This window comes from Globicephala melas, chromosome 11, assembly GCF_963455315.2.
Source record: "Globicephala melas chromosome 11, mGloMel1.2, whole genome shotgun sequence".
In the NCBI taxonomy this organism is placed as follows: domain Eukaryota; kingdom Metazoa; phylum Chordata; class Mammalia; order Artiodactyla; family Delphinidae; genus Globicephala; species Globicephala melas.
This window is the reverse complement of record NC_083324.2, coordinates 92,934,383-92,957,239: the sequence shown is the minus strand read 5'-3', so window position 1 is coordinate 92,957,239 and position 22,857 is coordinate 92,934,383. Positions and strand designations below refer to the sequence as shown.

The 22,857-nt window shown below is 43.0% G+C and overlaps 1 protein-coding gene across 9 annotated transcripts in view; it reads left to right on the top strand.

The window, feature by feature from the left end:
* The window catches only part of PHACTR1 (phosphatase and actin regulator 1), a 539,914-nt gene that overhangs the window by 278,824 nt on the left and 238,233 nt on the right, over window positions 1-22,857 (top strand). Inside the window, exon 1 of one of the 9 annotated variants that reach the window (XM_060308255.1) lies at window positions 12,045-12,315. The exons of the other annotated variants lie outside the window; for them this stretch is intronic. Within the exon in view, the coding sequence (XP_060164238.1) occupies window positions 12,060-12,315 (256 nt within the window). The 5' untranslated portion in view covers window positions 12,045-12,059. Of the gene's footprint in view, window positions 1-12,044; window positions 12,316-22,857 lie in introns of those variants that run through there. 9 annotated transcript variants of the gene reach the window in all.

The window sequence follows — 22,857 nt, the reverse complement described above, 5'->3', positions numbered from 1 at the left end:
TGATGCTGAGCTAAAGATGTTTTCAGACAGACCCTGAGTTTACTATTCATAGACCTGCACTAAACAAACTAACCACATATTATTCAGAAAGAAAGAAATTGAACCAACAAAGAAAGAGTGGAATTCAAGGAGCAGATATGAAGTTGGCAAGTATGTTTGTAAAAGTGAAACAAAACCAAAAATGCTGGAATGTTGGAATGTTTTTTAAATAAGGGGGATTATAAACAAGGTAAGATCAAGGCCATAATAACATGGAAGGTGGAGAGGGGTGATTGGATTCAAGCATTCTGGGGTTATTCAGGATATATTGGCCTGATAGATAAGTCCAGAATATGTTAAATATTTAATGGTTACTCTAAAGAAAATAGAAATAAAACATATAACTTCCAAACCAAAGGAAGGGCGAAGAGGAAGAAAGAAAACTCTATCAATCAGAGACCAAGAGGTGCAGAAAGCCCAAATAATACAGGTTTAATTATTTGATTAATAATTAAAGCAGAAAGCCCAAATAATATGAATTTTCAAACAGAACATAGGCGACAAATGTATATAACCTCATCGCGGGAAAGAATTTCTTTAGAAGTCCGAGAACAGAACAAATCATAAACAAGTGATCGAAATGGACAAAAATATGAGCAAGCAATTTACAGACCAAGAAATGTGAGTAAGAGATAATCAGGATATAGAGATTAAATCATACTCAGCATGCTGAAAAATTAAAATATTGGTAATACCCAGTGGCAGTGACGTGGAAATGGAAACTCTCATATGCTATCGATGAGATGGTAACTGTTACAATCACCTCGAGAGCTATCTGTCAGTATCTAGTTGAACTAACGATGTGCATATCCTATGACACAGCTATTCCAATTCTAGTTATATTCCTTAGAGAAACTATTGCATAAGAAGAGCACAAAAGAGAACTTCATCAGGATGCCCACTGGAGGATTGTTTGCAATTGCCAGAAACGTAGATACCAGCTAAATAATCTTCCATGAAGGAATTCATAAATAAATTGTGATATAATCCTATATTGGAATACTAATACAGCAGGAAATACGGATGACTACATTTACATGAATCCACGTGCAATAATCCTAAAACATAATGTTGAATTAAAGAATATTACAAGATGATTCTTAAAATGTGACACCCCTTATGTATATTTGAACCCACAAAGCGATATTACATAATGCTTGCAAATGTATCACATATGGTAAAAATATAAAAATAGATGGGATGCACAAACATCAACTTCAGGATAGTAGTTGCCTCTGGGAAAGAGGGTGGGAAAAGGGAAGATTGACGGTCTTTGGCTATACCTGTAATTTTTTTTTTTTTTTTTTTTTTGCGGTATGCGGGCCTCTCACTGTTGTGGCCTCTCCCGCTGCGGAGCACAGGCTCCGGACGCGCAGGCTCAGTGGCCATAGCTCACGGGCCCAGCCGCTCCGCGGCACGTGGGATCTTCCCGGACCGGGGCACAGACCCGCGTCCCCTGCATCGGCAGGCGGACTCTCAACCACGGCGCCACCAGGGAAGCCCCAATATACCTGTAATTTTTAACCCTTTATATTTTTAAAGCCTAGAACACAATGTCAGCATTTTAAAAACTGAATAATGCACACGCGGATAGTATAGAATTCACTATCTTTTTCTGTATCTGTGACATACATCATAATTAAGAGTTTAATATTTACAGGATGTTACAGTAAGCTTTCGATCAGCAGTCGGTGCCAAGGTGGCGCTGAGGAGAGAGCTGGTAGCTCTGTCTGCCCGAGTGTGCTGAGCACTCAGCGCTGTGATAAGAATGAGAAAGAGGCTCCTGGGAGCGGGAAGGGGAAGCTCGAGGAGGAGATAGCATGTGGGATAAGGCATGGCATTGTGGGAACTGTGAGTGCCCTGGAGTAGCTAACCGCGAAGTGGTAGGAGATACACAAGGTGGTGGAAGATGTGGCTGCAGAGGAAGATCAGACCTGGCTTAGCTGTTGGTTGAGATTTGATATCTTAGAAAGGTTAAACGTTCACTGTAAGCTCTTACTTAGAGTGTCATTTTCCTTTTCCAACACAATCGATTCTTTATGTTTCTTTCCTCCTGGACACTTCCAATCGTTGCAGTTTAACATCTCCTAGAGTCAAAGAACTGCATTTTTGGAAAGACCTTAGCAAATCATCTACTGGTCCAATCCCTTCATTTTATCCACCAAAGAACGTATTGGTCACTTTGAGGGCAAACCACTCTGAAAGTTTTTAATCTTTGCAATCCAAGTTAACTCAGTTGGCTTTTTGGAAGAACTGATTCCTGGGAAAGAGTCGGGGAAAGACTGTGTCCAGAGAAGTTGTTCACTGGTAGAGGATTTCATGAAAGTAATATTGTGATATATACAGATGGGTGCTTAATAAATTACAAATTATTTTGATGGATTCTTAATTATGAAAATTAATAAAAGAAGTTGTCTCTAATTCATTTTCTGAAGAATGAGATAGGGTACCATCTCATTCTACCCCTAATTTGGGGATTTTTATCATAAGTGAGAGAATTAAGGTAAAGAACGCATAAGGCTTGGTCACTGTATGCAGAAGATGAAGACCATAGATAACACAGAGGATTCCAGTCCAGGTGACTGGGAGGAATGGGGGACCTGGGAAGGAGCAGTGGTTTGCACAAGGAGACAATGAGAATGGTTTGCGTTCAGACTGTTGAATTTCAGGATATGACTACACACATGTCTGAGAACTCTGGAACGTCAGGCAGGCTATAGGGCAATGCCTACACCATTCTCTTGCAAGCAAAGCGGGAGTGTTTAATTTTTTTTTTTTTTTTTTTTTTTGCGGTACGCGGGCCTCTCCCATTGCGGAGCGCACAGCCTCAGCGGCCAGGGCTCACTGGCCCAGCTGCTCCGCATCATGTGGGATCTTCCCGGACCGGGGCACGAACCTGTGTCCCCTGCATCAGCAGGCGGACTCTCAACCACTGCGCCGCCAGGGAAGCCCAGGAGTGTTTAATTTTTAACGTAAAGTTGAGATTAGGATTTAGGAGAATAAAAGGCTTCTTTGCCTTTAAGGACTTGATAGATTTGGGGGACGGGCACTAGCCTGAGAAGGCATGGTTGTTTCCTTGAAATCAGGGGAGCTTAACCTGGCTCTCCAGGGCTCCCCTGACATATTGTCAATTTTGGAAAAGAAAGAGAAAGGGAGTGTGGAAAAAAGGAATTCGCATACTTAAAATTTTTGAAAAGTTTATTTTAAATAGTTTCTATTCATTAGGTTTGATAAAATATAACAATATATTGATTTAATATCCATGGATTCTGAAAGTCTCCTTCATTTTTATCATAACTCACACATTTTCTAAAAATTGATCATTTTTGTCAAGGTTTAATAATTTTGTTTTTTTTCACCTGCTGAATTTCAAGGGAAAAAAATGATTTTAAATGGTCTTAAAAATAATTTACAGATTGGGAAATGAAAGAATGTTCATTTCAGTAATTTTTCTTAATCCATAAAATGGAAAGATGGATTTGCTTCCAGTGTAACTGGGTAGATCCCAGTGAATGTGAACAGGTTTGCCCTTCATCTTTAAGGAAGTCCTGCAGGAATTTCTTCCAAGGTTGGCTTGGAAAGGTATTTTTACCCTCAATATACCCTCTTTCCTATGTGCACATTTCTGGACAGCAGCATGAAATCGTGGAGAGTGACTGGTCTCTGAATGGGAAAATCTGCGTTCATTTCAGGTCTGGGGCCCAACCTTGTCCGCATTGGACAGCTTTGAGCAACTTCTTTCATCTCTCTGCCTTCTTCACTGTCAGGTGGTGGTCAGAACACCTCAACTCTTGGAATTGTTATGAGGATTCAATGCTAATTTTTTAGTTAAAAATATTAAAAAATAAATAATTTTATGACATTTAGTGTTCATATATAGTATTTACTATATTTATTATCATGTAAATATATTTTATAAATGAATGCATACATTAAAATATTTAATATATACATCAGGAAAAAGCCCAGTAGAGTTTTTTAAACGTACTAGAAGCCCAGCCAAGTGCTATGTCTCTCTCTGCCTGCCTGCTACAATGGACTGTCTTCCCCTGCAAACGAACCCTTGTGATCCTTTGTGAATAGCTTTGAAAGCATATCTTTATCTACGTATGCTGTGGATCTGTTCTTCTACTCTTAAGTTCCAATTACTCGCTCTAATATGATCTCTCTTTAGACTCTTCTTAGCTTTTTAATTTCCCCTTCCATTCCTGTAAATAACATGTCCTTTTACATGTAAGATGGCAACAAACTATTACAATAATTTGTGTGGATAAAATATGTTATCACAGAGGAAAAAAGCTCTATTGACATAAGATGTATAAACATAAATAGAATTCCTCTTCAGCATGCTTCTCTATTATAAAAAACTGTTTTGGAAGCTCATGAGATCACAGGATCCTGGCTTGTTGGGAAGATGAGTACAACCTGGCTTGTTAGAAGCAGAGATATTCCTTTGATCATTCACTTCACAAGTCTTAGTGCATATCGTAATGCTTCCCTCAGTGAATTAGACCATCTTATTTTCCGAGAGAGAAATAATTTGCATGTCACACAGTTGCACACCCGCAATACCCACTTAGAAGCTCCCTGTAGCGGGCTACTGACAGCAACCCCGCACGCTCAGTTGTGTTTCGTGTATAACCGAAGTTCTGCCACTTGGAAAAAGGGCCAATCTGCATTTCTTGCCAGTGTTACATTATCCTAGTACCTGTTCCTGCACCTGCTCTGTACGAACACAATTGTGATTCTGTCCTAATGGCCAGTTATCATTAGCTGATCATGAGCTTTTGTTAAACAGCCCTGAGGTGCCCAACACACTGTCGATACCATCCCGCCCTAAAAGGATAACAGTGAGTATTAGCTGCTGTCTGTTTTAAAGATGGAAAGGGCACAAATCTGCCAATAGAGATGACAGGTAAGAACCTGTGTGTCCTATTTTTACCCCTGTTCTCTTTACTACCAGCAGCTAGGCTCTGCATGGCAGGCAAGGTTTCTGTGTCCCGTGCCTGCCGTCTCATACCCTTTCTTGGTTGGGTTTCATGATGCCATGTGCGTCTGCCCTAAAATAGTGTTGAGGGTCCTCTGAAGAAAAACTACCTAGCAGTTCTCTGTGTGCCAGCGGGATGGTTGGAGAAGGAAAGGTGTGCTTGGCTGTTACACATATTTTGTATCAGATTTCTACTTGGCAGAATGCTAATTGTGTAACCTGGGGAATTTATTTCACGGTATTGAAATTCTGTTTCATGAAGCATAAAATGGAAATGATGGTTCCATCTTACAGTGTTGGTGTGATGATTAAATGAGGTGATCTATAATATACAAATGCATCCCCACACATCCACACACCCATTTGTCATTGATGTATTAGTCTTGATAGGCTAGATTAATCTTCAGTAAAAACAACTCCAAAATTTCAGTGGCTTAAAGCAACACAAGTTCATTTTGCATACTACATGTCCCTTGCCTGTCAGCAGGCAGGCTCGTTTCACTCCATAACCCAAACTGTGGCAGCAGCCATCGCCTTGAACTTCAGCTCGTCACACATAGGTCAGAACTGGTCACCTGGTTCCACCCACCCCCAAGGGGATCTAGATGTACAGACTACAATCCAACCATGTACCTGAAGCCTGAAGATAGTAAATCAGAAATATCTGGAGGACAGTCTTAATGCCTACAATATTTGTCTTACAAAAATGAGATAGTATTGTAGTCAGTTCTCTGGACATTAATTTCCTTATTAACAATGCATTGTGGAAATCCTTCCAAGCCAACTTGTTCAAATATAACTCATTATTTTTAGTGACATCATGCTATAAACATACTATAATCTATGCAGCCATTTCTTTATTGGTGGACTTTGTTTTATCCATTGCAATATAAACACACCTATGTTATATTTATAACATCTTTATACTCTGGGGCTTTTCTTTCTGTAAGCTAAATATCCAGAAGGATCTAAATCTGCCAAAATTAACCTGGTTCGGAAAGGAAAGCATAAGGCTATGTGTATAAGCCTGTAAGTCTCCGTTTAAATGGGATTTGTCATTTGCGGCAAAATGTAAAGAAACTAAATAGTTCAGAACAACAGACCCCTCACTTAACTACACTTCAACAATCCACAACCTGTACCTATCTATCCTCTCTTTTACCCTGGGAATAAGCAGAAATATCCGATCCCAAATTTTAAAATTTAGACTAAGAGTCTTCTTTGGACACTGGCAATACAGCCTTTAAAGATGCTTGACTTGAACAAGACTTTGCAGAAAATGTCCTGCCTTCTTTGATCAGTCACAGAGATTCTGTTCACTCTGAAAGCATGGCCCATTATGGAGAAGGTCCTCTTATTTGGACTAAAGAACTAGACCACTCCAGTCCTCTTCCCACCCACGGCAATGCGGAAAAAGAAAGAAACATTCCAAAATAACACTGTAATCAAGAAACTACAGGAGTTCACTCTGATGATTTCCCCTTGATCACCTTTTTCCACCTGTTTTGTGTAACTGCTTCCAATCTCCCCTTCTCATTAGGTTGCTATCTGCTAAGTATTTGCCGAACAATTTGCACAGAACAATCCCTTAGTAAGCATAATTATCACAAACCTAGAAGGAAAATTGCTTTCTATTCAGAGTTTTAGGAGAAAAATAGAAAAAACAAATCCTTAGCTAAAATTAAAAAAAACACACGCACACTAAAAGACTGCTCACATCATTTAGATGTCTTTATATTTTTAAGAGCTTACGTTCTAAAAACAGAGATATGAAATTGTTTCTTCAAACCTACTGTCCACTGACCTCTTCCTGGCTCTTATACCAAAAACCCATCAGGTTGGATTAAGAAATAATAAGGGAAAAGCTTGGGCCAAAAGAATTTTTGCTATAGGCTCTTAAACACAGTTTAAAGAAAAACATTGGGGTAGAAAGCCTTCTTTTAGGAGAATCAAGGCTTGCCAATTGTACAGATGGTTTCTAACCTCTATCTGCAGGAGTGATATACAAAATATTTAATAACTAGACTTGGCAAGAGTCAAAGAGACTATTAGAAAAAGATATCAGCCGTAAGCAATCCATACAGCTGTACCAGTGCACAAGGGCTGAATATGAGCTCTACTGATACATCACTGAATTGCCTGAAGAATTTTTACCAGTCTCCCACAGCAAGCTCTGATCACGTCTCCTTGCTCAGAATATAAATGCCGTCTACTAAATGTGAAACAGCCTGGAAGCTGTATGCCCGTCTTAAATGACAGTCTACTTCCATTCCATTTCATACTTCCATTCCAGCATCAGCAAAAATAGAAACAAAACACTAAAACAAAAACAACACGCGCACACACACACACACACACACACAGACGTAGCAGTAATGTTGCACAATTCTGTGTTCGTGATCCGTTTGGAAGTAATTTTTAAAGCTGCTCTTAAATTTGTACTTCGTAGATTAGCTTACAGCTCTGGCTTTAACACAGTACACATTTAGATCAAACTTAGAAAAGAATAGATGCTATTCCTCTGTGAGAAATAGAATAGATGCTCTTCTTATATGAGTTAATAATCAGGGAGTGTGTTAGTTCTCTAGGACTGCGGTAACAAACTGCCGCAAAGCTGGTGGCTTAAAGCAACAGGCATTTATCTTCTCGCAGTTCTGGAGACCAGTTCTGTCTCTCCTCTGTGTGTCTTTAATAAGGACGCTTGCCATTGGATTTAGGGTCCACCCAGACGATCCAGGAAGATCTCCTTACCATGAGATCCTTAACTAAATTACATCTGCAAAGAACCTTTTTTCCAAATAAAGTCATATTCATGGATTCCAGGGATTTGACATGGACATATCTTTGGGGGGCCACCATTCAACCCACTGTAGGGAAGATAGGAACAAGAAAGGAGACGGACAGATGGACAGAAGCAGGAAGAAAATTTATCAGATAGCTTGAGTTTAAATCAAAGAAAAAAATTAAGGAAGAAAAGAAATGTTGAATCTTTTCTTCCATCAGATGTGTATAGTGATATTCTTCTCAGTACATCTCTCTTTGAGTTGTTCCGCTGCTTTGTCTTGTATTGACACTATTTTGTATTTTGACTCTTTTTCATAAGAGTTAAAGCGCTATATGAGCATTTCCAAATTTCTACGCTTAACTTTGATTCTGACTTCCTTTGAGCCTAGTAACTGTTGAGCATTAAAAGTAGGATGGAGCACAGACAAGCAGATAAGCGGAACAACATCTCAGTCTGCAGTTGCCTTCCCATCCTCATAACGGTGGCGTCTTCTGGAGAGCTCAGTTTTCACCCCCTGCCTTGCTGAGTGTAACTCTCCTGCCAGACTAATGACCATCCTTGACTATCCCCTCCCCCACTATGAACTCCTTCTAGCCAATGAGCTTGTCTTCACCCCACTGCCACCACCACTCCCACCATTCTGACCCCAACTGGTGCTGATGAACTTTCCCGGGGAAATTCTCCTTCATCAACTCCATCTCGTCCACATTAAATCACTGCAGAACTCCCTTTACACACGCTCACACTCAGATAGTAACTGTACTTTTCTCCATGGCTGCTCCTAATTATAAGTTTACACACATGTTTTCAGTTGGGTGTGTTGTGTTATATGTCCTTTCATTGAGTGCGTCCTCTCTCCTCTTAAATTTTAAGCTCTGCAAGATCAGGGGTCCTATCTGCTACTTTCTTCAGAATCAAAAAATGTGCTCCACTGGTAGGCAGTTCATACTATTACCGGGCTTGATTCCTAGCAGGTGCTTGTCAAACCTTAATGTGCCTCTGAATCACCAGGATGATCTGTTAAAATGCAGATTCTGGGGTAGAGCTTGAGATGCTGCGTTTCTTCCATCCCATGTAGATCATCTGGGTAAAACAGCACAGGCAAGTTACACAGGCTCTGTGTTGAGAACCCCTGAGGTAGGTGATAGAAACGCTCTGGACTGTCTTTCCCTTCAATGTTTCCCTCCTTTCTCTTAAAAGTCAAAAAAAAAATGCCACAATACCATCTATATTTTCCAAGAATGCCGTAGGATGACCATTTATTTTCTCCCACTGTCAATGCAGGGAGATGATTATCAAAGGCAGCAATAGAGCTGAGCCGTAATTACAAGGATCATAATTAAACACAGGTTTGTCTTATGGGATGCGACGAACACAGACTCTGTGTGACATGTCTTGGCATCGAGAGCTATAGGGACATTAGGGTAATGGGTGGCAGGAGGCAGCTTTGCTGAGGCAGCATTCAGGGTACAGAGCAGGATCAAGAAAAAAATGTCAGGTGTGTGCACACCTGTTCTGCCTGCTGCGGGTCAGAGGAAAGGGGTTGCTGGCAGCCACCAGACACAGGCATCTTCTTCCAAACTGCAGCCAGCACTAAGGTATATTCCCCTCTCCACCCACTTTCTCTTGTAACAATAGAAGACTGGGCTTCTCAGCTTTTTAATTCACGCCGAGACACTAACATTCATACCTTCTAAGAGGAGCAAGGTCTTATAGAACTTGCAGCGCTGATGGAAATGTTCTACCACCTGGCCCGCCTAATACAGTGGCCACTACGTACATGTGACTATTGGGCACTTGAAGTGTGCCAGTGCAACTGAGGCACTGAGATTGAATCTCATTTAATTTTAATTTACTAAAGTGTACATATCCACATGAGGCTCGTGGATACCATTACTGGCCAGCATAGTTAGAAGCTGCAGATTCAGGGAAGACTGTTGAGGAAGATGAACCACCGAACAAGGGGACAGCTCTCTGAGGTTCACCTTAGGCCACTACACACTAAACCTGAATAAAGAGCCCCCGAGCTGCAGGGCATCACCATCAATATTTGAGACTAAGCTGGTGGTCATGTCAGTGTTCTCTCTACTACATCATAACTTGGCCAGTTAAGAGAGAGACACCTGAGCTCTCAGGTGTGGTTTAGTATTCAGCAAGCGAATAAGACTGCTTTGGGCTCCGTTGATTTAATAAGACCCTGCGGGGTTTCTGCAGGTCTGTTGTTCTCATCTGTGGGCAGAGAGGTGGGAAAGGCATGCAATTTTAAAAACCTCGTTTAAGAAAAAGATGTATGTATATTTTTTCTTTTCAGAAGGTAGTTAAGAGGTGATACAATTTGGGAGAGGGATCTACGATTTGAAAAAGAGAATAAGAAATATTTGCCCAAAACACAATGCAATAAATTCCCTCATACACTTCTCCAGCAGAGCAAGTGCGTCCTTGGCCACCTCTAAGAGGAGGCTTATAATCAGGCAGGGACCAACTGATGTGAATGTGACATGAGAAAAAACAGATTTATCTGTGGCTGCTTTGGCTGGTAATCCAGGCGAGAAGGGAGGGGTCCCTGAAGGCCCCGCTGGGCACAGGGAGAGACTGGGTTGTGATGTAATTAAAGGCAGCAGAACTCTAACCCTAGGATCCCCTGACTTCTCCTTCTAGAGCAGGCCATGGCAGCTGGACACCTGGTGTTCCAAACTACAGCATGCAAATGAAGCTTGGAATGTGCTGATTTGGGCAGAATGCTTTGCAGATGAGAAGTAATGTAAATGACCGGGTGGGAGAATTGTGGTGATCAGAGCATATTATAACACAGTAATTTAATACCCCCAGTGGGTGGTTGACTCACTTCTCTATGAGGTGAGTTGTACGTGTAGAATTTGCCCAGTGGGAGGAGAGAGTAGCAATGACCTGCCTTTTGTGGTAGTGGAAGACACAGGGTATTATGAAATTCACTTTGGAGAAGTTCCTGGAAACAATTGGTGGTGATATCTCATCCTTTAACTGACACTGTTTCAATGTCTGGAAAGGAGGACAAGGGTTCACAGGGAATGGGGCGTGGAGGGAATAACAGGCACACCTGGCTGTAAACACCTGTTTCCCCACTTAGGCTTTGCATCAAGATCACCTGGGGAGCTTGTTAAAACTACAGGTTCCTGAGCCCTGCACTGACCTACTAAGCCAGGATCTCAGGCCTTGAGGCCCCCAAAGTCTCTTTTTAAAATAAGCACACAAGGTGATTGTGCTGCGACGATTCTCTAAGCCTTAGCTCTCCAAAAGGTGATGTAGGATTCACAATACCGGAGTCAGGATTAATTGTGTAAATATAGCGTCATTTAAAAAAAAAAAAAAAACAGGAAACGTGCAGATCAAACAAAGGCTCGATAACTTGTAGCTGTTATTATTATTGAGCCATGGGTTTGCCTTAAGACACTCTTCTTTCTTTAGAGCTTTCAATTGATGTCATTTGCCTTGCTAAGCCTTATTCACGGTGTTAAGACAGCGGGGAATCTTCAGCCAAATTAGCTGGGATCGCAAAGTTGCAAGTTGTCGTTCCTGAGGATTGACGAAAGCAGCCTTTTCTGTCCCTTTTCGCTCTAAGTTTTAATGATACTGGTGTAAGGCCGCCCTTCAGGTCGGGGAATCTCTATTGAACGTGAAAACATCAATTGTGTTGTAACAGGTTGTCGGCTCCAGTGAAAGTCAAGGGCTGTGGGTTGGACCCACCCGAGAATGGTAATCTGTTCTGGTCCCAGAGAGGCGCTTGCACCCCGAGGGCTCCCAGCGTAGCAGCCTTCTGTGTGGTGTATCTTGCTTTCATTTGGCAGCGGGAGGCTCGAGGAAAAGGGGGAGGGGAGGCTAGCGTTCTGCCCTGCAGCTCGAAGAGAGCGAAGGTAGCTGCAAACCCGGCAGGCTCAGGTCGCTGGCGCTGAGACTTACGGAGGGTGGGGCTGCCGGTGGAGGATGCGTGCGTGAGACCACGGGGGAGGCGGGAGTGGAGCATCCCAGGTGGGACCGCTGAGTGCCTTCCGGAAACCCTACTCGGGCCTCGGGATCCGGATTGGCTCGGGCAGGGAGGTCGGCGAGGTCAAGCCCCTTTCGGCGCCTTCTTCTGACCCGCCCCGCCGCGGTCGGCCCGCTGTAGAGACGCGGGTGCGGGGCGTGGCAGGGGCATGCTGGCCAGGCGGCGGGGCACGAGTGGCAGCGCGCGGGGGCCGGAGCAGCGTCCGGCCCGGGACGCCCGGGGGCCGGATGGCGGAGCCCACGCGCACCGCGGAGCCGGGGAGGTTTGCGCTCCGCTCGCCGCGCTGCAGGGAGGGCGCGGTGCCAGGCGCGAGCTCCCAGAGACCCAAAAAGAAAGCTTTTTATTTGCTGAGTTTGAAGCCCCTGAAGGAGCCCGCCCCCAACGACAACAACAACAACGTGTCCTTTGTGATCCATTGTCAACTAGGCAAGGAAATCAAACACATTTGCAGCAACTGCAGTCGTGGGGAGGACGCCCGGGACGGTGAGTGCCGGGGCGCGTCGGGGCGGCGGCGAGCGCGGGAGGCGGCTGTGCCGGTCCCCGGTTTGGGGGCGCCGCCGGCGTCTCTGCCCCGAGAACTGCAGGGACATCCGCCTTCTACCCAGGCGTGACGCCCGCCCGTCCGGCACTTTGCAGAGTGCCGCCCGGAGCCAAACCCGGACCGTATCCGTGCACAGACCATTGATGGAAATGCTCCCCTACAGGAGGTGTTTGAAACACTTAAAGCGGCAACTCTGGGATTTTTCTCTTGGGGAAGGTGGGGCTTTAGGGGCTTCACAAGGGGCAAGATTATTAGCTTTAAGAAGATGCTTCCGCCAGTTTTCTTAGCTTTCTGGGCTTCTTAGCTGTTCTCCCATTGTTGCGTTAGGATAGGATATAAGCTTTGCTGGGCTGCGTTACAGATGTGGCCTTCGGGTGGATTCACTTTGGAGCGGTGGTTGGGCCTCGGCCACAGCGCCCTGGAGACTAGACTTGTGGAGTTGTTGAATGATGTCCGCTCCGAGTGGAACATGGCCGGGATTTTGGGAGCGCCGCCGCTGGTCCCTCTTGCGCTGGTGCCTAAGGGCCAAAATGTGGGAGGTGGGGGAGGAGCGGCGGCGGCTTCCTCCAGGTGTGCCCTGCGAGCCCAAGAGCCCCCTCCGAACGGTCCGGAGCGGGGCGGTGAAAGGGGACCGGGCTGCCGGCGGCTCTGGGCAGAAGGCGCCACGGAGGAGGGACCGCGTTGCGCGGACCGGGCAGAAGCCTCCGCAGACGTGGACGCGGCTGTGGGGCGGTGCATTTCCCAGGCGGTTCGAAGCAGCTCAAAGAGCAGACTCCGGAGGGCCACTGGAGGTCTTGGAAAAGTTTTAGGCAGCAGGTTTTGCAGGGAAAGCATTAGCTACTGGCCAGCCTGAAGCTCATCGCCTTCCTTGACACTCACACCTGCTTAGACAGGCAGATTTTTCCTATCCACCAGGCCGCTTCGCTTGTTGCCTTCGGAAGAACGCGTTATCACTTAGAATTTCTCCGGTTCCTGCTGGCCTCTGAGGTGCAGCGTAATGAAGCGACTGGTTTGGCTAATGTCTTTTCAGAATTAGAGTCCTGCTAGCGTAATTATACTTTTCTTTGATTAAACAGCCAGAGAGGCTGTGCACGATGGTACCAGGCATCCGAGGGGAAAATCGTGCACAAGGAAGGAAGGCACACAAAACACGCTGAGGCAGCTCCGGTTAGGTTTGGGGGAGGATATCTGTTTATGAGAAGCACACACTGACATGTGTTTGGTCCTTTGGTTACTCTATAAGCTGCGGACGCCTAGGGAATATGAATGGATTAATGGGGCGATCTAAAGCCAGACTTTTTACCATTTAATATAATAGAGCATGAGATGCAGGCTAAAATATTTATTAAATGAGTCACTCTGATGACTGAATTGCTTCCCACATGGGCTACTTCCACAACCTTGGGGGGTTATTTAAATCAGGATCTCTGAACATTGCTACAGTAAGGAAAGGTCTGTATCTACACTCAAGGATGTGTGTTCATGTGTGTAATTATGAACACCATGCTTCCGCTTCCAACACGCCTCATCTCTACCACCTCAAACACTCCAGAATGTCTTACGGGGCTACTTATGGATGTTCACATATTACCTGATAGGACTAAAGCATTTGATTTCAAAGGATTCTTGTTTAGGGGAGACCTCATGTTGTGGCACCTAATTTTTGCTGAATTCTACACTTGCTAATCCTGCCTTCCAGTGTGGGGTGTGCTTCGTCAGTCACTGAAATAAAATGAGGTCAGGAGCTTAACCCTGCCAGGGCCCAAAGCAGCACTGCCCACTGTGAAAGGAAAGGAAGTTCACATGAATTTCACTTTCTGCAGAGATTGACCTTGAATGATAGTTTGCCATGAGTGGATGTTCTGTGAGCTAAGCTCTCCAGAAGCTGTTTTCAATTTGAGTCATCTTGTCTGCATGCCAGCTCTTTTAAAGGAAGTGTGTAGTAAAGATTGTAGTAATGCTCACAGATTCGGTAGGGCTCCATAGAGGAGGACGTTTCTTGCGGTGGGGTGTACCTGCATTGTGTCCAGCGCCATAAATGTGTTAGGTTTCTCCTCAGCACCACTGAGGTCATTTAGTAGCCATCAAGGACAATACTGGTCCGGCTGGAAAGCCCTTTCTTGAAGTTTTATGCAGGGAAAATTTTATAGAGGCGTTGCTCACTGAGTCTCATTCTTAATTTCCTCATATATAAAATATATTGAAACCTATTTAAAGCATATTTTAATAACTTTCAGCCTGAAGACGATCTATAACTAAAAGTATTTGGCTGATATAGAATAAATTTTAAAAGAAAGAGTATCCCTGGCTCAGTGGACATATGAAAGTTGAAATTACATTTTGGCATTTGCCATTTTACTTCAGAGTAGTTTTTTAAGTTCCGGGTGTCCACTAACTAGTACCAAAGATGCTTTGCTGACCTTAGTTTTAAGTAGAAAATTACTTAAAAAAATTGTAGAACACAGTTCACCATTAATGGCCAAAGACAGTTTGTGTTTGCTTCACCTTTGCCGTTTTGGTTCAATACCGAAGCCTTTTTCAGATGAGGAAACAAGCTTATGTAGCACTTTGGTGTAAAGGCCACAAACAAGTGAAGGGTAGAAAAAACACTGAAATCCTTCTCTGTTCGTCTTTGAAACTAAGGTGCTTTCCAGTGCGCCTCAAGTTGATTATTTTTTTATATGGCACCTATACTGAATGTAGAAAATTAAGTACTGTTTTGTGTGTGTGTGTCTGTGTTATATACATGTGCAGTCTTGATAAGCCAGGTTTATTAAGCTATAGAACTAGAAGGAACTACGCAATTTCCTAGTACCTTTAATTTTATCTGCCTTACATACTTGATAGAGAGGCTGGCATTGGTAGGAATAGAGAGAGAGAGAAATTTTTAGCTAAATAGATTAGAAGTTATGAACATAATAAAGCTGCAAGAGGGCTTCCCTGGTGGCGCAGTGGTTACGAATCCGCCTGCCAATGCGGGGGACACGGGTTTGAGCCCTGGTCCGGGAAGATCCCACATGCCGTGGAGCAACTAAGTCCGTGCACCACAACTAGTGAGCCTGTGCTCTAAAGCCCGGGAGCCACAACTACTGAGCCTGCGTGCAACAACTACTGAAGCCTGGCTGCCTAGAGCCCGTGCTCCACAACAAGAGAAGCCACCACAATGAGAGGACCGCGCACCGCAACGAAGAGTAGCCGCTGCTCGCTGCAACTAGAGAAAGCCTGCACGCAGCAACGAAGATCCAATGCAGCCAAAAATAAATTAATTAATTTAAAAAAAAAAAGCTGCAAGAGACATAGCTAAAGTATCACCTAACTTATATTGGAAGTCAATAGGAGAATATGATTTAATTTACAAATAGTTAAAAATCAACTCTAGGGAGAAATCTATTCTAGAAAACAAGGTATTTCTCTATATAATTTCATATATATTTTCTATTCTTATTTGAATTCCTTCTGAGTCTATTAGTAGTGAGGAATTATTGTAGGAATTACAGTGTTATTAATTGTGTATTAAAATGTAATTTCAAGTAATTTTAATAGAAATGAAACATTTTAAAAACAGTTTTTAGAAATATTTTGAAGCCTCTGTCTTATAGTGGCCTGTTTAAAAAGTAATCGAATGATAGATTTAGAAACAAGACATATATATATATTTTTTAACATCTTTATTGGAGTATAATTGCTTCACGATGTTGTGTTAGTTTCTGCTTTATAACAAAGTGAATCAGCTTTACATATATCCCCATATCTCCTCCCTCTTGCGTCTCCCTCCCACCCTCCCTATCCCACCCCTCTAGGTGGTCACAAAGCACTGAGCTGATCTCCCTGTGCTGTGCAGCTGCTTCCCACTAGCTATCTATTTTACATTTGGTAGTGTATATATGTCAGTGCCACTCTCTCACTTGGTCCTAGCTTCTCCTTCTCCCTCCCTGCATCCTCAAGTCCATTCTCTACATCTGCGTCTTTATTCCTGTCCTGCCCCTAGGTTCTTCATGACCATTTTTTTCCCTTTTTCTTAGATTCCATGTATATGCGTTAGCATACGGTATTTGTTTTTCTCTTTCTGACTTACTTCACTCTGTATGACAGACTCTAGGTCCATCCACCTCACTACAAATAACTCAATTTCGTTTCTTTTTAGGGCTGAGTAATATTCCATTGTATATATGTGCCACATCTTCTTTATCCATTCATCTGTCGATGGACACTTAGGTTGCTTCCATGTCCTGGCTGTTGTAAATAGAGCTGCAATGAACAGTGTGGTACATGTTTCTTCTTGAATTATGATTTTCTCAGGGTATATGCCCAGCAGTGAGATTGCTGCGTCGTGTGCTAGTTCTACTTTTAGTTTTTTAAGGAAACTCCATACTGTTCCCCATAGTGTCTGTATTAATTTACATTCCCACCAGCAGTGCTAGAGTGTTCCCTTTTCTCCACATCCTCTCCAGCATTTATTGTTTGTAGATTTTTTGATGATGGCCATTCTGACCAGTGTGAGGTGATACCACATTGTGGTTTTGATTTGCATTTCTCTAACGATTAGTGACGTTGAGCATCCTTTCATGTGTTTGTTGGCAATCTGTATGTCTTCTTTGGAGAAATGTCTATTTAGGTCTTCTGCCCATTTTTGGATTGGGTTGTTTGTTTTTTTGATGTTGAGCTGCATGAGCTGCTTGTATATTTTGGAGATTAATCCTTTGTTAGTTGCTTCATTTGCAAATATTTTCTCCCATTCTGAGGTCTGTCTTTTCGTCTTGTTTATGGTTTCCTTTGCTGTGCAAAAGCTTGTAAGTTTGATTAGGTCCCACTTGTTTCTTTTTGTTTTTATTTCCATTTCTCTAGGAGGTGGGTCAAAAAGGATCTTGCAGTGATTTATGTCATGGAGTGTTCTGCCTATATTTTCCTCTGAGTTTTATAGTGTCTGGCCTTACATTTAGGTCTTTAATCCATTTTGAGTTTATTCTTGTGTATGGTGTTGAAACAAGACATATTGATTGTAGCTGCTACTCAGTGCCTTTTACATGTGATTAATCAATATTTCAAGGTTGTTTTCATTTCACTAAATATGATTTCTATTCTTCAAATATTCGTAGACAAATTCGCTAATCCGTTGACTCACTAGATGCATTTCCAGATTTTGTTTTCGGAGTTTGAAATATTTCACACGTTATTCTAATGGATTCCAATGTGAACTTTTAGAACAAAAACAATTTGCCACAATACTTCTCTGTTACTCTGTAGGGTTCATTCCACAAGACAGCTTTTTAGAAAAGAATGCCTTATGAGTTTCTGTGGGTCAAATCCTTCTTTTTGCAGATGAGAAAACAGAGGTGCATCAAGATTAGGTGAGCAGTCCTCCAAAATTCAGCCACCATTTGGTGTCAGGGCTACTCACAGAACTGTTCCTTCATGAAGAAGTTTCTAGTGGTGGTCCGGAGGGGGCTCCTGGAACCTCACTGCCTGTTTTCAAATAATGGCTCCTCCACTTGCTAGCTGGGTGACTTTAGGACACCACGGTATTATCTACTGCGTGGCGTTGTGAGGATTAAATGAGATAATTAGCACAAAGCACTTAGCATGGTGCCTGGCAAGAGAAAGTGCTGGAGAAATATTAGCTGTGATTACTGTCGTCTGTATTGTTACTGCCAAGTTCAATTTCGTCTTGGATTTTTCCTCCCGCTATTGTGTGCTCTTTGGTCTCTTCCGTAATTAAACATTCCTGGATTGGGTCCGAGATGAACGCACCAATTCTACTCTGAATTTAACAGTGAAAACATATTTTTAATAAAAGCAAGTAAAAGTGAGGTTGGGGAAGAGCCCCTACAACATTGTGCGTGTCAAAAGTATTTTGTTGTGCTGGTTTTAGAATTTTAACAATCATGACCAGTTCATTCTAGGTAAAAGGGCTCACGTGTGTCTAAATTTACAATGACGAAGCACTTTTTGGTCAGTCGGGTATTCCAGAAAATAGGCAAGGTGAGATCCAGTTGTTTCTCCGGAAGAGGAAAAGTGAACAACTGGATGAAGTATTGTTACTGTTGTACTGTATTGTTCTCCAGAACAATAATTACTGGACAATTCTATCGACATGGGCCCAATGGACACTGAGAGTAAGAGGGACAGCTAGGGAAGATGTGACCTGAAGCAAGGGGGAGAGGTGGGAAACTGCTTGCATGAAGTCAGGAGAGCTTAGGAAAGACTCCAACTTGGGCAGGGTGTAAAGGTTCTTTGGAACCCTGAAAAGAAAAGCATGTGCTCAGACAGTAGTGAAGAGAGTGGAGAAGGGCTTAGTGGGGTGTTAGGAAGAGGTGTAAAGAGGGGGGGAATTCTAATGAAGGTGGGCTCTTAAAATTCTGCTGAAGTATCCACGTACAATCGTCCCTCAGTATCTGTTGGGGATCGGTTTCAGGCACCCTCTGCAGGTATCAAAATCCAGGGATGCTTACGTCCCTTATATAAAATGGCCAGTACAATGAATACAGTCCGCCCTCCACATCTGTGGGTTTTGCATCTGCGGATACAGAGGGCAGACTGTACTCACACAACTGACCTATTGATTGATTCTCTTATGTTTGCTTATAAAATTAGCAGGTTGTGTGTGCAGGGCCCCCTCAGATACCAAGAGGTACAATAACCAGTTGTTGCCTTTGAAGAATCGACCTTAGAGCAGCAGGAAAGTAAACTGCTAAATTATTGGAGGAAGCCATTAACTGTGTGAGTAAGGTAGGAGGGCTTCCCAGAGGAGGTGATATTTGCACTAGGGCCTAATGGAGGAGTTTTCTCAGATAAATAAGGAAGGGCATTTTGGTAAGAAAAAAAAAAAAGCAAATGGTTTAAATTGCAAAAGAGCATAGCTTGCCCGGAAAAGGGGAGAAGTTCAGCAGGTAGAATTGGTGGAATGTAGGGAAAAATGACATGAGGTAGTCTAGAAACATATGTAGGGGCAATTCTTCATTTTTTTTCCGATGATATATTTCTGCAGCAATTTTATGTGCCAGGTTAAGCATTGGGAATATAAAAATCAGTAAGATAGCATGGTCTTTGTGTTCAAAGATCTTAAATGTAGCACAGGGACATAGGTAGACCGATACATGCACAGTTTTAAAAGTGTTTGAGAGTCCGCCTGCCGATGCAGGGGATGCGGGTTCGTGACCCGGTCCGGGAAGATCAGCCATGGCCGCTGAGCCTGTGCGTCCGGAGCCTGTGCTCCGCCACGGGAGAGGCCACAACAGTGAGAGGCCCGCGTACCACCAAAAAAAAAAAGTTTGAGAGAGGTAGGTGTGTGGTTTTTTTTAAAATAAATTTATTTATTTATGGCTGCATTGGGTCTCATTGCTGCGCACGGGCTTTCTCTAGTTGCGGTGAGTGGGGGCTACTCTTCGTTGCGGTGCGTGGGCTTCTCATTATGGTGGCTTCTCTTGTAGCAGAGCATGGGCTCTAGGCGTGTGGGCTTCAGTAGTTGTGGCACATGGGCTCAGTAGCTGTGGCCCGCGGGCTTTAGAGCACAGGCCCAGTAGTTGTGGCTCATGGGCTCAGTTGCTCCACGGCATGTGGGATCTTCCCGGACCAGGGCTTGATCCTGTGTCCCCTGCACTGGCAGGTGGATTCTTAACCACTGCACCACCAGGGAAGCCCGAGGCAGGTGTTTTGGAGGCAGAAAGTAGAGAGTGTCAGGCCCGACTTGGGCAAGAGGGAAATCAGGAAAATCCTGGTACAGTTTATGAAGGAGCTCATATTTCATTCAGCGAGCACTGTAAAAATATTAATAAACAGAAGTCTCAACTAAGTAGAGTTGGGAGACCGGACAGGGGAGCTTTCATGCCCTGGGAGGATAGCAGAGCCCAACAGGAAAAAGAAAGTCTCCTCTTCTTGCCTGGCAAGGATTCAGCCAATGAAAAGCCAGGGACTCTGTTTACTAAGCCCTCCCAACTCCCTTTTCCCTTCTATAAAAGCACCCTCCTTTCCTTGCTGTTTGGGGACCTTCACAGCTTGTAGACTCCCAGTTGCATTTCTCTGCTGATCCTGAATAAATCCACCTTTTTGCTGGAGAAGTGACTGGCAGTCTGTCTGTTTTAGGTCAGCTACACCGAAGGTAGCACAGGGATTTTTAAGCAGAGGTAGCATGATTAAATTACCTAAAAAAAGAAAAAACAACTAAACTTATAAAAAATTATGAAAAACATATACAAAAGTATACAGGAGAGAGAATGATCTCTATAGATTCATCAGCTACGTCCCCCCGCTCCTATATTATATTGGAGCAAATTTGAGTAGGTTTTTGTGATGGTGTTGCTGGTAGAGCTTAAGCAGGGACCAGACGAGAAAGGGCCTGGGTCCAACACTCATAGCCAAGAAAGGTCATTTCAAGACCTTAAGCGGTAAGTGTCAAAAGACCAAGAGTCTGCTATTCTGTTACAGACTCATAAAAAGGCCCAGTAACACTTTCAAGCACCAGCAATTCAAAGTCAGTTTGCCTTATTTTCAGCATAACTTTGAGCTCATATGTAATTTTGCAAATAATTTCCCCTTCTGCTCTGATATCTTTCTGACTTATAGACATCTATAAATATTCACTCAGTTTAGGAGAAGAAATGTTTAAAATATTTGTAAAATCTATAGCTTCAAATATACCCGTATGTCTAAAGGAAATTTAAAACGATCAGTAGATAAAATATACACATACAACTGTATTGAGAGGGGAAGGATCAAAACTTGTTTGCTAGCCCCCAATAGTCATTTCTGTAGTTTGCTAGTTAATCCAAATGGTAAGAACTTTTCGGACGTGAATAGGTGTTTATAGAGTTTGAAGACATGGCTGAAAGGAGGGGGCCTGATGATTTGATTTTTGTGTAGGTTGTAAAATAGGGGTCCAGTTTAATTTCTTTTGCTTGTAGCTGTTCAGTTTTCCATTTATGAAGAGTGTCCTTTCCTCCTTGTACACTCTTGGCTATACTGTGACACATTCTGCTTACCCACTGATCAGTTGATGGTGATTTGTGTTGTTTCCATTTTTTGGCTATTATGAATAATTCTTCTTTGAGCATTTATGCTCAAAGAAGAATTTATACACAAGTTTTAGTGTAGATGTATGTTTTCATTTCTTTTGGGTATATACCTAGGGGTAGAATTGCTGGATCATCTGGTAACACCGTGTTTAACCATTTGAGGAGCTGCCAGGTTCTTTTTCAAAGTGGCTGCACCATTGTATGTTCCCAACAGCAATGAAGATAAAGTCCCATTTCCAATGATTTTCATTATCTGTGTTTTGGATTTTTGTCGCCCTGGAGGATTAAGAGAGAGAGTGAGAAGGTTCTGAGTTGATGGTCAAGAAGAGAGCTGATTCAGTCTGTTTAAGAAAACCGATAAGTTTAGAAAACGTAGACACATAACTCTATTTATGTTACACTTTATAATTTGCACCTATTATTTCCTTGTAATCGTCAAATTTCCTTTTAAGGTTGGAAATACTATTGTGACCGTTTTAGGGAGGAGGGAACAGAGGGTCAGTGGTCATGGCTTCCTCCGTGTCATCTGCTGTTGCTACTGTACCTGGGCCATCCCTCTGCTTCCATCTCTGCGGCCATGGCTGTGTGCTTCTGAGATGTGAACCTCTAAGAAGAGACTACTTGTTTTGGCCAATGAGGTTTAACATCTTAAAGTGATTAATTACATACGAAAGTGATTCTTGCAGGAAAATTCAGGTAAAAAGGAACACCAAAAGAAAACTGTCAGTTCATTAAAAAGCGCAAGAGGAAATTATATGGCGGAGAGTGCGTTTGGTTAGAATTGGGAAGCCTCAGGGGCCGCTGATACCCTCTATCTGCTCTCAAGACACCTCTGTCCTGAGTTTCTTCCACATGTGAGATATTTCTCTTCCCTGAAGATGTTGCAATGCCTAAAACCCATCTAGATCAGGGGTTGGTAAGCAGTGATCCCTGAGCCCTCCCTCTGTTTTTGTAGTGGAGAATGTTTTTTTTTTTTTTCGATTACAAACGGCTGACAGAAATCGAAAGAAGAAGAATATTTCATGACACAAGACACTCATATGAAATTCAGATGTCAGTGTCCATAAATAAAATTTTGTTGGAGCACAGCCATGCGTAATCGTTTGCGTACAGTCTATGGTGGCTTTTGTACCACAGCTGCAGAGTTGAGGGGCTGCAGCAAAGAGCCGCACACCCTCAAATATTTCGTTTCTGGCTTTTATCAGAAAAATTTTGCTGACCCCTGATACATCACAGTTCCTATAATTAGGAGGTACCGATACCGACCATTTTAACACCACATCTAATCTTAGGATTGAAAGGGACTCAATCACATCTCAGTGTCATTCACCAGAACTGCAGTTTTAGTCCTTTTCAAACGCTATAAATGATGTCCTAGTGTACGCAGAGGGACAGATTTAAAATGCAAATCAAGCTAAAAAGAAATGACTCCTCCGAATGGGGTTTGTGGAGATCTTTCCTTTCCCCACTCCTACT